The 15,132-nt window shown below is 41.2% G+C and overlaps 1 protein-coding gene across 1 annotated transcript in view; it reads left to right on the top strand.

Moving 5' to 3' along the window:
• The window catches only part of MSN (moesin), a 46,105-nt gene that overhangs the window by 23,409 nt on the left and 7,564 nt on the right, over positions 1-15,132 (top strand). Inside the window, exons 2-7 of the mRNA XM_048075707.2 lie at positions 3,179-3,262; positions 12,272-12,367; positions 12,700-12,974; positions 13,423-13,506; positions 13,836-13,982; positions 14,437-14,533. Of these exons, the coding sequence (XP_047931664.1) occupies positions 3,179-3,262; positions 12,272-12,367; positions 12,700-12,974; positions 13,423-13,506; positions 13,836-13,982; positions 14,437-14,533 (783 nt within the window). The remainder of the gene's footprint in view (positions 1-3,178; positions 3,263-12,271; positions 12,368-12,699; positions 12,975-13,422; positions 13,507-13,835; positions 13,983-14,436; positions 14,534-15,132) is intronic.

The raw sequence follows: 15,132 nt of genomic DNA, 5'->3' as shown, positions 1-15,132 counted from the left end.
TGTGATGATACTTACTGAAGCAGCTCTACTTTAAAATTTGTGATGAAGAGCTTTAAAGTTTTTCATGCACTAGTTGCAAAGAGCTGCCACAAATGTTCATTTTCTGGTGCTTCCACTGTGCTCAGATACTTTAGTATTCAATCACTTATGCAGATGTTCTCAGCCAAGATAGCTACTTTTTTTTTTTTTTTAATCCCATAAACAGTGGAGCAAAAAGACTATTTCTTTTCATGGTAGCTGGTACATTAGTGGTGTAGGTGAACAGGAGCGACTTTAAAGCAACATTCTTGCTTAATGACTAGTTTAACTAACCCCTCTTAGCTGTGGTTTATGGACATCTTTACTCTTGCTGCTGGTGTGTGGCCTAGGCAAGACAGTCATAGAAGCCAGCACTCCTTCTGGTACAAAAGACTGCTTCCAATTATAAGTAGAAAAGATGGTTTGGGGGTTCGCAGCCCTGCTAGCAAGCAGTTGGATTTGTGGTTCACTGAAGCACTGTGAAATTAACAAATTGTCAATTATCTAGAATCTGGGGAGAATGATTTTTGTTAGAGCGAGTCCAGAGGAGGGCTACAAAGATGATTGGGGGCTGGAGTGTCTCTCCTATGAAGGAAGGCTGAGAAAGCTGGGCATGTTCAGCCTGGGGAAGGTTCCAGGGAGACCTTATTGTGGCCTTTCAGTACTTAAAGAAGTCTTATAAAAAGGGTGGAGAGGGACTCGTTACCTCAAATAGGTAATGATAGGACATGGGGGGAATGGTCTTAATTGAAGAGGATAGATTTAGATTAGACATTAGGAGTAAATTCTTCACCGTAAAGGTAGTGAGGCACTGGAACAGGCTGCCAAGAGAAGCTGTGGATGCCCCATCCCTGGAGGTGTTCAAGGTCAGGCTGGATGGGGCCTTGGTCAACCTGATCTAGTGGGTGACATCCCTGCCTCTGGCGGGGGGATGGAGTTAGATGATCTTTAAGGTCCCTTCCAACCCAAGCCATTCTATGATTTTGGGAAGGTATAGCAAGAGAACCTAAGACATCTGCATACTACTGAAAACTGGTAATTTTAAATAACCTGAACTCACAAGCTACCAACCTTTTTCTCTTTCCTTACTACTTCTAAGGAATGGTTGTTCTGCAGTTTGACTTCTTTTGTGTCAAAAGGTTCAGAAATTTCAAAATCAATTTATTCCTAATGTGCTTGTTGATGATCTTTGCTACAGCAATGTCTAAACAGCTTTCCTGGTGCACTGCAGCTCTTAATGACTTCAGCTTTGCTGTGCTACCTTCAACTTCTTATAGCATATACTGAGATTTTGAACTGAACTTAAAACAAGAAAACTCCATGGTTCATCACCAAGGGTTATCAAGTACCAAGTAGTGGCATGACTAGTCCCAAGTAGGTTCAAGGCTTTTTGGGAAACGTCAAAATGTGTTTGGATGTGGTAGTCTCTTTAAGCACTTGATTTAAACTTAACTAGCGCAGTGCTTCTTGCATGTGAACAGATCTGTTCATAGCTCTATTGCAGTCTGCTGTTGCAGTCTTTGTAAGGGAAATATGAAATCTATCCATATACTTGGTAGAAAAAAAAGGGATCAGAACTGGCTGCAATTACAACAGTCTTGGGTGGTTCCTTGGATATTTCTGTGCTTACTCTAGCATTTTTAGTCACTAATTTCACACTTAGTTTATAGTGTAAATTGCAGTTAGGGTTATTCTTGCTAAAATTGTTCACAGCATACTTCTCCCATCACTGGAAGGCTGGTAGACTAGGTTAAGAGGATTGATTGCACGGAAGAGCAAATAAAGGAGGATTTGGTGATGTACAGTGAATGGCTGTTGGCAAGGAAGAGAATTATGTATGCTGGAATTTGGTGCACTGGAAATCTCGTCTGTGCAACTTCAAGTTTCAAACTTTTGCTTTGATTGAAAAGCATTAAAACACTTCTGGTTCTAAAATATTTGCAACTTGTGTACATAAACTGAAATATCATTCTTCAGTTGATAGATATGCAAATAGAAATGAATTCTCAGGAAGCTTGGTATATTTGGAGGCTTTGGTTTACCTGGTTAAAAGTGAAGTAATTTGTGTTCAGGCAGTACCTGTCTCTAAGGATCTACATAACATTTTCTGGTAATAATCAGGAGTTGTAGAATGGAATCGGCTATATTTTACACCAATATTTAAGGTGAGAAGCCTCTGTTTAACTTGTTCCATGAAAACCATTTTTGAAAGATACAGACATATTCCTGCTTCTGTGAAATGAAACTGCAAGCTCCCTTATGCAATTCCCTTGCCACTTTCATTTCTCATGTGGAAAATATGAGACTTTTCTGTCAATATAGAGCCTATCATATACCACTTCTTCCGGAAGACGATTCATGATTTCACTTCTTTTTTTGTGTAGGCATCTACAGCTATGAAATTTGACTGCATAATAAGTGAAAACATAACCAATTCTTCATTGTTTAGAGATCTTTCACCTCCCTGAAAGAACTGGGTGGTAGTAGGCAACTACATAGAGACTACTTCTACTTCTTTGTGAAGTGCCTGCACATATTAATGTGTGCGTTAGTTCAGTATGCATCCTTTTTGCCTTAGCATGTGAGGTCATCCTTGCATCCTGTCTGCTTTGTACCACTAGTCCTTAGAGTATACCAGGGATTGTGCTTTATATTCTTTTAAAATCTCCAGGGAGACTAGAACAATATTGTTCTGTACTCACTCATCTTCTGCAGCAGTCTGAGTTGTTAATGCATCTAGGGACTTCCTTGACATTCATCCTTCATATGGAAGAAGTTGGATGTCTGGTTGTGTATAACTGTTTGGAACGTCTCTGCTTTAGTGAAAGGTATCAGGGTGTTGTTCTACACTGAGAAATACAACTAAATAAGCTGTAAATAGTTGTCTCATATGTATCAGTATGTAGATGGGAATATAAATTGGAACAGATAGGATTAAATTCTTACACTAGGAAACGGGAAGGTTACATTTTGTGAGCGAACTGAAGTGATGGGGTTTGGGAGCACTGTCCTGGCAGTGCAGATGACTTTATAACCACCGGCAGCGGAATTCACGGAGGCTTGGGAGCAGGTTCCTGGATGGAGGCAAATGATGTTATTCGTTATTACGTGTAGTGTCAGTTGAAGCATCTATTGTAATGATGTCTCTTCTGTTTTCCAGATCAGTGTGCGTGTTACCACCATGGATGCTGAGCTGGAGTTTGCCATCCAGCCCAACACTACAGGGAAGCAACTCTTTGATCAGGTAAGTGATGGACCTGCAGAAGATCTAAAGTTTATACTGGTGCTGTGATTCTGTTAAGGCAACAGCAATCAATTTCTTAAGGGCTTCAAAGATTAAATGACAGTGTGTGGATCCATTCTGAGAGAAATCAGCAAAATAAGAAATGGCACACTTTTAAAAACTACACCATTTTTTAGCTTCAGAAATGTGTTAGGAGCTATTCTTGCCTTTAACAAACTGAATAGCTCATCATATGGGTTGGATAGATGTCTGCAGTCATAACTCACAAAATCGGTCTTTTGGGGGAGCTAGTAAGCTATTGTTGGTTGGCTTACTTGCAACTGTTGTGTAATTGATTTCAAAGAATAGGTGTTCTGTAGAACAGGAGAGCTTTAGCTGGCGTTTCAAACATTGCTGCAACTCTTAGGTGCAGGTGTTATTCTATACTCTCATCAGGGTCTGAGGGAGATTTTAAGATAAGTTATGTACTGTATTGTATTAGGCCATCTTTATCTAGGTGTTTTAGCCGCCTTCTTCATTCAGTGACTAGGCATATTTCCTCCTACCTTGGCCCAAACTGAAGCAGGGAGTCAAGTGCACTCCAAATTAGGAGCAGCTGAAAACAGATTTTTATCAATTGCAGCTGCTGAAACTTCGACAGGCTCCTCTATGTGTTTCTGCTGTAATCCCAAAGGCCATATCTAGGCAACTGCCCCATCAGTCAAAGCATCTGCTACTAGGAAGTGATGTAGTCTTGTCTTGTAGACATTGGAGGCTTTGTCAGAACTCTGAGGAAGAAATCAAGTGTTTCCGAACTGGAGAGTAATCTGAGTTGTAAGTTTATAGCTTAAAGAAAAGTATGATGAATCTTAGATTAATGATGGGATGAAGGAACTGTCAGACCAGATATGTCAGATATGGGTGTGCTTCAGAGCTCTACACTGAGCCTATCTTAATGAAGAGAGGTACTTAAGGCCTGACCCACCCATAGAGGTCAGCTGTCTCATATGGGGCCAACAAACCAAATTTAATTTTTTTTAGACGTTTATCCACAAATTACTGCTTTCTCTCATACTCGTCTGGATGATTTAACACTAGATATTGTATTGCTCTCTGTAGCCCAGCCCTGAAATGGTGTGTGTGTGTGTGTGTGTGTGTGGAATAGAGAGTTTGTAGGGGTTAGTGAAGAGCACCCTTTCATGATGGGAAAGCCAAAAAATGCTTTCAGGAAACTTCTGTGCTGCGATGTGGTTTCTCAGCTGTCTTCATGTTACTACGTAGTAGGTCCTATGTATTTTAGCCCTTTGTGGTCTCAAGTCTGACAGTTCTTGTTCAATGGAAGTGAGTGCTGGATTCCATCCAGAATATATGTGTGCAACGTGGAGCTCCACCACAGTTAGTTTATGGAACCATATTCTGATAAAGCTGACATGACGTACTCCAAAGTTCATCAAAGCGTGAACTGTTTTCCTTTAGAGAGTATGTTCCTCAGCTGAATGCTTTCTATGATTATTTTTCATTATCTAATGTCTGGTGTTTTCTAGATAAAGCATCATGTGCTAAGAAGTGTTACTAGTGAAATCAGTAGTACTTTTTAATCTGTACATAAACTTTTCAGTCAGCTCTAGACCATCTGCAGGTTTTGCCTCACTTGACATAGAGTACAAACTGAAATTGTGGTGTCAAACTTGAACTTCAGCAACTTGTCTGTTTTTGAGAAGCATCTGATCATGTTTCCCATATGGGAATTCTTCATGTCTTAGTAATTGATTTCACTCCTTCATGTCATGTTCTGGAACAGCTGTACATTCTTCTTTGTGCAATGTGTTTCACACAGCACCTGTCTAAACAGAAGTCTTGTTTTGTTTTTTTCCATCATAAACCCTCAGTGAAGGGAGAAAATAAATGCTGTTGCAAAACTAAGTTTTGAAGGTGCTGATGTAGATGAGACTGTTTACTTCAGCTAACTTGGGTTGTAGATAGAGTTGAAAGAAGAAATACTATGGGAGGAAAAAACTTTCAGAAGCTAGCTGTTAAACATTTGCTATATTTAAAGGATCTGGTGGACACTATCCCTCTATACTACCCATATATCAGAGGCTTGGTGGATGGGTGCTATAGTCGTAAGAATTACTTTTTTTATTTTTAAATTTTTTTACAGTTTAGCATATATGCTTTGTAGAGGTAGTGCTTCTGGTTTCTGATAGGACTGATTCTGAAATGAATGTTGTAGAGCCTTACCATTGGCAGATGTCCAGGCATTGACTTTGTGGTTAGTCAAGCTCAGATTCTTGATCTGTGCATAAAGAGCTAACTGTATATCCAAACAAGAGAGCGTATAGTGACCTGACAGTGCATAGCTAGACTTACTCCCTTTAATACAGGGAGAGAGCTTTGAACATATTGGACTATTGTGCTATGGAATTTACTGATCAGTATGTGAGGAATCTCTTGCTGAGTGTAAAGTGATGAAATGTTCATCAATCACAAGGAGCCTCTACCATTCTTTTATCTAGCAAAAGTCATCTGGAGGCAGACGCATGAGTGGGGAGTGCTGCTCTCAGTGATGCAAATACTTCTGTCTGCTATACTAGAACACTTGATATGTTGCAACCAAATCATCTCATCTGATGACTGATTCTCAAAAACTAATGCCTGTTCACCTCACTCTTAAGAGAACTTAGACAAAGTGAGATTTTTGTAGTCTAGCCACTTTTGGCTTGCCCTCTTCTTAAAATTTTTTGCTGTCAACAGGCATGCATTCAATATTTCAAATGGCTGAGCTGTTTGTGTGGATTAGTTCTTGTAAAGGACTAGTCCAGAGCTGTTCTCCATGCTGGCACTACTAATAGGGACTAAAGAATGACTGTCTGACTAATAATCTTCTCACTCTATCTCAGTTTCCATCCTGAGGTGTTCATGGGTCCTGTACTAGGATGTGTAAGAACAAAGTTAAAGCTGAACTCAATTTAGTGTGTGTTAAGTTCAAATAAATTTAAATACTATGCAGTTCAATTTTGGACTGTTCACTATTTCTTAACACATCTTTTATTTTTCTGTGGACAATTCTATCCCTTCCTTTTTAGGGAATACCTAAAAGATATCATTTCAACTATATTTTCTAGCTCCCTTAAAATATCACGCACTCCTTATGGTGTTAAACTAGTGGTTTTTGCATGAATCTGGTTCTGAAAAAATGTCTGCCTTCATGAGGGCTTTTCTGAGGGTAGGAATTTTCTCTACAAAGCCAGTTTATGCTTTTGCTGTTGCAGCACATTGACCTTCTGGTGTGAAACCTGATTTTTACTCTTTCACAGAAGAATTTTTAGAGATCCTGAATGTTTTTGCCCCAGAGTGCCCTTTCAATTTGAATGCAGGGTCAGTTCTGAATCAGGCAAAAAGGAAGCTACTAAGTTTTCCCAAGGTTTCTGGCCACACAACTATCTTAGTGCATGCTGTTGGCTTTGTTCAGTAATGTTTAGACAGTATTTGTTTCCACTCGTTGAGTCTAAAGGTACAATAAATATATTCATTATCCAAGATGTAGTTCTGTCCTACTCTGAATGGGATTCAAAGGATTTTTGGAAAAGCTTATACCTATGTAGCATCATGAGCAAGAACAATTTGAGTTTAGAGATAAAGTTCCATAGTATTAGTAAGTGAACGGGCTTGAGGTCCTGTCTTCCTCTATCATGCTTGATTAAGTTCCACAATGAAGTTTTGTAGTGTTGGCATCTTCTGCCCCAAGGTACCTGACTAGAAATATCCTTATGAGCTGACATATGGTGTAATAACATAATGATTTATACTAGAGGTCTTCCTACATCATCCCATCCCCTAGGATTGTAATTGTATAGCATTATCTTAAATAGCTTACACGGACAAAACCTGTGTTAATTGAGACAGGAAGATTATGCAAACTTGCCTTTAGCAGCTCTGCTTATGTGCCTCTTAGCATCAGATGCTGGATTCTAGTGCTTGCCAACTCACCAGGAAAAACAGCTCTGCCAAGGTTGAGTATAGGCTATGGCTATTGGGAGGGCTGCTTACCCCACATGCAGTGAATGACTCTGGTTACTTCATGGGCAGCTTAGAATATCGCTTTCCTGGGATGTAGGGTACAGGTGCTGCAGCAGTGATAGCTGCTTGTTTTCCTTCTTTGACCCTTTTCTTTATCAGATTGAAGAGTAGTTAGACTGGAGGCTAGTGTGTAAAACAAAGCATTGCTTTGCTTTGTATGTCTCCTATACATACATTATCAGATTTTTTTGGGTGGTCCTTTGGGGACCCAGGAATTGGACTTGATGGTCATTGTGGGTCCCTTCCAGCTTGGATATTCTATGAAAGAATAACTTTTGTGTGTGTGTGTGGTAAAACTGTGTAGCTACTTAATGTTTTGCAGTTGTGTCCCTCCAGTTTCAATTCCCTCTCAAACTGTTTTTGGGGAGGGGATAAATTGATTCTAGCAGATGTCTTCTGTCACTGGGGCAGGGGGGCTAGCCTGTGCCTTGGGCAGGGAGAGGTAACAGTAATTCACTGGCCCAAGTGCTTCACAGCTGGCTGTCTGGAAAGTTTTCTCAGAAATGCCCTAGTTTAATGGACACTGATTTTACAAGCTCCTCAGACAGCCTGCATACAGACTGTAGTCACAGAACCTTCATCTGTTTTGAGCACTTCTGTGGTGTGAAAACATACCCCCTTCTTCCATGTGCCCCATCACTTCTACAAGGCAGCTTCTCAAATGCTTTGTTTCTGATCACTTCTGACCTTGGATCCTGTTAGTTTCTTGTTCTTTCCCACTTAAGAGCCTCTTACGTCTTCTAGTCTTTTGTAGAAGCGTCTTAGCTGTCTGCAATACTAGATCTATTGGGTGGTAAGTACAATAGATGGGTGAGGATCTACCTATTTGATAGGCCTTACATCAGGCTTTATTTTTTAACAATGAGTTGTGGTTACTAAACTATTTAGTCAGTGCTTCATTCTCCAACCTACAATGAACTCCACTTCCCTGACTTCAGATTTGCTTCTCAATTATATGCTTTGTGCTCTCTGAGCCCGTAGTTGACCATGTAAACTTCAGTCCTTCCAATACTGTCTTCTGGATATTGTGAAGTCCAAGAGATGGTGGCTTCAGCGTTAAGATGGTTATGCTATCTGATGATGTAAGTTCTTAAGGCATGAAAATCTTGCATGGGCAGTTTGGATGTAGGAAGGCTAGGAAAAGAACCAGCATGGTGACAGTAGCACGAACTGAATGATTTGGGATTCTTGGGATTAATCTCTGGGATTATTCTTGGGCACAGATGAAGCCTGCAGAGATTAATCCCATAGCCAGACTGAAGGCACATGATGAAGAAACTTGAGTCTGCTTGAGAGACATGACTTGAATCTCAGTGTGATCTACCTATGGACTATATATATGTTCAATTTCATAAACCATTCCAAATTGGCAATTGAATTAAAAAAGAGCTTCCGCCCCTCCCCCCCCCCCCCCCCCCCCCAAATTCCATTCTCTTGTGCACTTGTGCTTCATTGTGGACACGGGTGTGAACACCTAAGTCGCTAGCTGAGGCAACGCTGTGTTCAATTTTGAACAGTAATTGAGAGAACACTTACCCTACCATAATCGCTGCATGAAATGAAATGAAATAATTTCTGGGCCTGCTGGCAATCTTTTGGTAATCCTAATCCATGGTTTAATCAAGGAAGGGCACTTGTGGAGTGGCATAGAGGTTTTGAATGTCGGTAACTGCAGGATAATCACGTGACCTTTATCCACTAGGTGCCTTGGTTTCTAGCCTGAACAGAATAACTATGGCATGTTAAACTGCAGGTGTGGCACCAGGTCAGAGCTACTCCAGCAATATTGTTTGCTAGCGGCTTACTCTTAGAAATACTTGACATGCCTGTCAAGACCTGCTTCATCTTCAGGCAGGACAAGAAGTAAGATTCAAGGCAGATTTGTGTGCTGTGGAATAGTCCAGGATGCTTTGGCCTCTGGAGCAGGAACTTGTTCTGAGTGGAACATCTTTCTGCTTGAATGTTTTGTTATCTTTGTGTAGATATTGCTTTCATGCAAGATCCACACTTGTTTGCAAGTGTGGTAGTATATTTCCTGGGGCTGAGAAAAAGGGCAATCTTCAATAATCATCTTGATGCTAAAATCTACATTTAGGAGACCTGCCTATTATGGCCCTCCTGCTGCTGTGGGATAGCTCTTAATGGCAAGATCTGTAGCTGGGAGGAAGATTAGTGTTTGGTGAGGGGAAGTTCAGGAGCCATGCAGACCTGGAAAAAGTAGAGTAAGGAGAAATGAGAGAGAAGGCTGTCGGGAACACCTTGAGTCTCTACTCTGAACATTTGTGAAGAATGGTACTGTGCGTTTAGATTGTCTCTAGAAATACACCACCTACCCTAAGGCAGAGAGACAAACTTGCTCACAAAAGTGGCCTTTTAAGCTAAAGGTGCTTGATTAAGAGCCTTGTTGTGGCTGGTCAAGGTTTTGTGCAACAGCTGGATTTTAAGTCTGCCTGTAATCTGTTGCCAACTGTAGATTAAACTTTGTACTGCGTGCTAAACAAGACGCTGGGACTGACTTAATGTTCTCGGTGGCACAAAGAAAAGATGTCACTGTCCAGCCGAGAGAGTAAACTTTGGTATTTAAGTATAGTGGTCTGTGTTAAGCAGTACTCTCTGTATTCTCCTGTTCTGTGTGCCAGCCCTTTTCCAGCCCTAGCTACGGCCAATAGCTGTTTGTTTTTTGGAACATCTCACGGTTCATCAGGGCTCTAAATGCTGTACACCCCCAAACAAAATTGAGCTGCTAACTGCTAGCCAGACTCCTTGCAGATGTAGAAAGCTGTTTCTTCTTCATGCATGTGGTGTGTGTTTTTTTTGTTTGTTTGTTTGTTTCCTTTTCCCAAAGGGAACTAAATATACTGTTAAAGCAGAGGTGGGGAGGACTATCTTTTTTTCCTTCTCCCCACTTGACAGAGGCTATCATCATGTGTCTTTTACTTTCAGGATGAAGGCTAAACGGGCCAGATTTATGCTCAGGCTAAGAAGCCACAACATGCCTTGCTTTTTACAAGATCGCATAATTCCTAGAGCAGGAATTGCACTGCATTTTACTTTGATTCAATAGCAATCTGGGGGTGTGATGTTGTGTGCTGTGCTCTTCTTGCCCCGTCCGGGCCATTGTTATCACCGCTATTGCTCTGCTGTGGAATAAAAGCCCCTTTGTGCGGGGCCGCAGTGTGATGCCATTCAGTTCCTTGCTGGCAGTTCAGCTTGTTGAATTCCCAGGCTTAAGCTGCTGACAAATGAAAATGAGGCAAGCAGACACATGCAGCAGTGGAGGGCGAGCCTCCATCCCATTCAAATGTTAATGTTGCCGAGAACAGAGCTTTTCTTAGGCTCTAGGACAGCCCTTCTTCCTCTCCTACCATGTGCTTTCAATACATACAGCAAACTCTAATGCTATTCTGAAAGCCTCCTTAGCTGTGGGCATCCTGCTATGTGATATGTGCAAGTGAAGGCCCACAGATCCCTGTGTTTACTCTGGGCTTAATGCCAGTTCTCCATATTCAAGCAAGGACAGGCTGAATAATTTCATGGACTTCAATGGAATGATGTATATACACTACATGACCTTGTGTAGGTTTTGTATGTGCTACTAATAGCATGCCTCTGCTGAAAACTTCCCCCCCCCCCCCTTTTTTGTGCCCTACTGCTGCTTTTGTAAAGCCAGAACAAATGTCTGATCCAAGCCCTTAGTTATCTAACTAGTAATGTGTTTGCAGGGAACCTATGTCCTTAATGTTGTATATCAACAAATCTGGAGACCACATTAGAAGCAAATATAGTGCATCCTTAGGAATCAGAATCAGTGTGGAAGCAACTTAGAAGCAAGTAGGGGGTTAGGGAGAGATCATATAAAACATGGGACAAGGCAGTGCTAAATCTACCCCAGCTATTTGTCAGATCCTTGCGCCCTGAAGGAGGGAAGCTGTGAGGGAGCACAAGGGGTGGGAGCTGTGTTAAAAGCAGTTCTCCAGGTACAGTGTAGACCTAAAGACAAGTGTCTTCTCCTTCCTCCATTGTCTAATAATGGAGGTTACAGGTAAGTGCCTCATTCCTCATTCACAGGTATAAGAACAACTTGGGGGGGGGGGTAGGTCAGGAAGGATGTAGACAAACTTCAGTTTCTAGACTTAGAATCACAGAATATCCCAAGTCGGAAGGGACCCACAAGGATCATCGAGTCCAACTCCTGGCACCACACAGGTCTGCCCAAAAATTCAGACCATGTGACTAAGTGCACAGTCCAAACACTTCTTAAACTCTGACAGGCTTGGTACAGTGACTGTGTCCCTGGGGAGCTCATTCCATTGCGCTACAACCCTCTCGGTGAAGAACCTGTTCCTGATATCAAGCCTGAACCTCCCCTGACTTGCTGAACCCCATGGCAGGCGGGTCCAAAGCGGTGGCCTCATGCTAGTGAGCAGGCTCGGCAAAGAAACTTCTCCCCTCCTTTATACCAGCATAATACTGCAGTAGTCTTGCCCCCCCATGAGGCTTTTGTCTCCTGTTACAGTATGTCTGTAAAACACTTTTAACTCTTATTTATGCACCCCTTACGGTGGGCTAGAGACATGACTAGGGAGAGAGCTCCTGTATCGGTGTAGTTAATTCCTGTAGAAGCTCTTAAAGTTATTACACCTGTCAGATTTGTATAGCTAAAATGCAATGCAACAGATTGGCTTATAAGTGGCTAAACAATACTCTGTCCCAGCTGCTGTGTTTACATAGCAACAAACCTTAAAGATAGGAGGGAGAGGGATGAATGTATTTGCCACGTGGGCCTCCTCTGATGCCCTGTCATCTATGTTTGTGAAAAGTAGCAGGGGTGTCAGAATGCTATGGCCCTGGTCGTCTCTGCGCTTGTGTGTTCTTACCTCTGACAGGTTCTCCACCACCAGTGAGATCAGCCTGTCTGGCTGGGATTCCTGATCATTATCTTTCTTCCAGGTTGTCAAGACAATTGGTCTAAGAGAGGTCTGGTTTTTTGGACTCCAGTATCAGGACACAAAAGGATTCTCAACATGGCTGAAATTAAATAAAAAGGTATGTTTGCTTCAACCTCTCATTTATCCTTGGTTCCCTTTTGTTGAAGATTCAGTCTCTGTACTTTGATCAGGGATCTGTTCTTCTCTAAACACCTGAAATTACAGCAAGTTGGTACCACCTTTCTTCAGTCCATCTTCCCCACCCTGGAAGATCTGTTACCCACCCCAGTAACTGTTAATATGATGCTCATGTGAATACTTGTCCATTCACTACTGTGTTGGAAAGGAAAAATTTTTTCAAATGCATGCTTGTCGTCTTTTCCTGTCCATAAACCTGATCATCTTCACTTGGTATGTGGGCTATAAAATAGAATAACTTTGTTGCTCCAGGTAACAGCACAGGATGTACGCAAAGAAAGCCCTCTGCTTTTCAAATTCCGAGCCAAGTTCTACCCAGAGGATGTGGCAGAAGAGCTGATCCAGGACATCACACAGCGCCTATTCTTCCTCCAAGTAAAGGAAGCAATTCTGAATGATGACATTTATTGTCCTCCAGAAACAGCTGTCCTGCTGGCTTCCTATGCTGTCCAGTCAAAATATGGAGACTTCAACAAAGAGGTGCATAAGTCTGGCTACCTTGCTAGTGACAAACTGCTTCCACAGAGGTGAGTGAACTTAGTCAGTCTTAGTTCTTCTTTGCCTTAAAAGGTTTGCAGTTTTTTGGGGTCTTGACTGCACTTTTCAGAATAAAATAGTCTGGTGCCTCTCTGAGGATGAGGATTGGTATTTATTTCTTTAAGAGCTTTAATCTTAAAGGTCCTGTTGCTACTGAAGAAACTCTGATTGGAAGTAGTGGGAGAAGCTCCAAAACAAACAAACAAAAACAAAAATATTATGGTACAAGGTGAACATAGCTTGTCATTTGTCAGAAGTCTGGAACACTGACTAGTGTGTGTCTACCTAGCCTTATTATAGAACTCTATTTCTTGGAACATTTTTGTGGGGAAACTGTGATGCCCATGGAGTATTTAATAATGTGTTGTTCTGGAGTGATGCGACTGTGTGAGCATAAATGCAGTGGCTGGTCTAAATCATGCAATGTGTTCTTTCTAGAGTTCTGGAGCAGCATAAGCTTAACAAAGACCAGTGGGAGGAGAGGATCCAGGTGTGGCACGAGGAACATCGAGGAATGATTAGGTAACTGATGCATGTGGAACTGCTGTATTAAGGTATTGTGATATATGCTAGTGTGTAAAGTATGAAGTTGTATAAAAATCTGTGGCTTACTCCAGGATGAGTTAGCGTTCTTCAGGTTATTCTGCTGGGATTAACTAGGCCTAGCTGGTTGTCCTTAGTGTAGAAAACAACAACAACAAAACAGAGTTTGTTTGCTATCATCTTCAAGCATGGTTCTTAGAATCTTTGCCAGCTTATTGCTGCTCTAGCCATGTAGGCAGACAGCGCCTTCTTCATCTAATGTTTTATTGACTCAGAAGGAATATCTACTTTCTTTTTGCATGCTGCAGAGAAGATGCTGTCTTGGAGTACCTGAAAATTGCACAGGATCTGGAAATGTATGGTGTAAACTACTTCAGCATTAAGAACAAAAAGGGCTCTGAACTCTGGCTAGGTGTAGATGCTCTTGGACTCAACATTTATGAGCAGAATGACAGGTAATTAACCCCCCCTCTCCCCCCAATCACTGCCTTCAACTCCTTTCTAGTAAAGGTAGTCTTTTCTGGGATTCTAGTCTTTTACTAAACTCTACTACTTCTGTATCATTCTTGGCTGTATTTTTGATGCTGCCAGAATGCTCCGTAAAACGTGCTGCTTTGGACCAGAAAACACAACACATTGTCAAATGTTATCAAGCTAGTTTTACTTGCATCCTTAGTCTTCATGATGCAGATGAATTCTTCAGTTATGTTTTCCATAAATAAATATATGTAAAATTACTCCCTGTGTTTGTAGTTCATTTAAATGATTCTAATTTTTTATGCTTATTCCAGTCAACCTAAGAATACTGAAATATGAGGGCATGTTTGGCAGAATTTTAAGCTTTTTATTGTAGGTCAAGAATTTGGAATGACTTGGGACTTTCATCTCCTTTGCTTTCTATTTCTGCAGGCTAACACCGAAAATTGGATTCCCTTGGAGCGAGATCAGAAACATCTCATTCAATGACAAGAAGTTTGTTATCAAGCCTATTGACAAGAAAGCACCGGTAAGAAGCAGCATTCAAATTAAAGTTTTTAAACTTTCAGTTTCTTCTTAGCTGAATGATCAGTTGATTGTTAGTTTTTTGTTTTTTCTTGTTGTGTGGTTTTTTATTTTATTGTACATTATCTTTTTATCAATAATGTCAACATTGACTTAAGCAGTGCTCTACTACCTGATATGTTTGGGGCAGTATGCCCAGAATGGATCTAATAGCAGTAAGGGGATAGATGGAGCTTGGTTCTGGCCACAAGGGGAGAAATTTGTTCTTTGTAACCTTATTCTGTTTAAAGTCAGTGGGAAAGCGAGGCTTTCTGCTTAGGGTTTCTGCTTCTCCTAAGACCATACCATTTTTCTGATACAATTACTGATCTGAGCTACCCATGTTAACCTTGAAAGCTTCTCTTGCATCTTGTTGGCTTTAGTAGCGTGAAATGTCTTTCACAGTTTTCCACCTTATTTGAAGCTGAAGATTCAGGTTGTTTTCTAGGGTACACTGGGAGCATTTTTTCTTACAAACTTTTAGTGGACATAATTCAGCTTGGTTTCATCTATAGGGCTTATTAATTTCCTGTGTGAGCTGATACCTTCTGTTTTTAACAGAAC

The sequence above is a fragment of the Anser cygnoides genome, chromosome 13, assembly GCF_040182565.1.
Source record: "Anser cygnoides isolate HZ-2024a breed goose chromosome 13, Taihu_goose_T2T_genome, whole genome shotgun sequence".
NCBI lineage: Eukaryota > Metazoa > Chordata > Aves > Anseriformes > Anatidae > Anser > Anser cygnoides.
The sequence above is the reverse complement of the archived record's forward strand: the minus strand, read 5'-3'. Positions and strand labels throughout refer to the sequence as shown.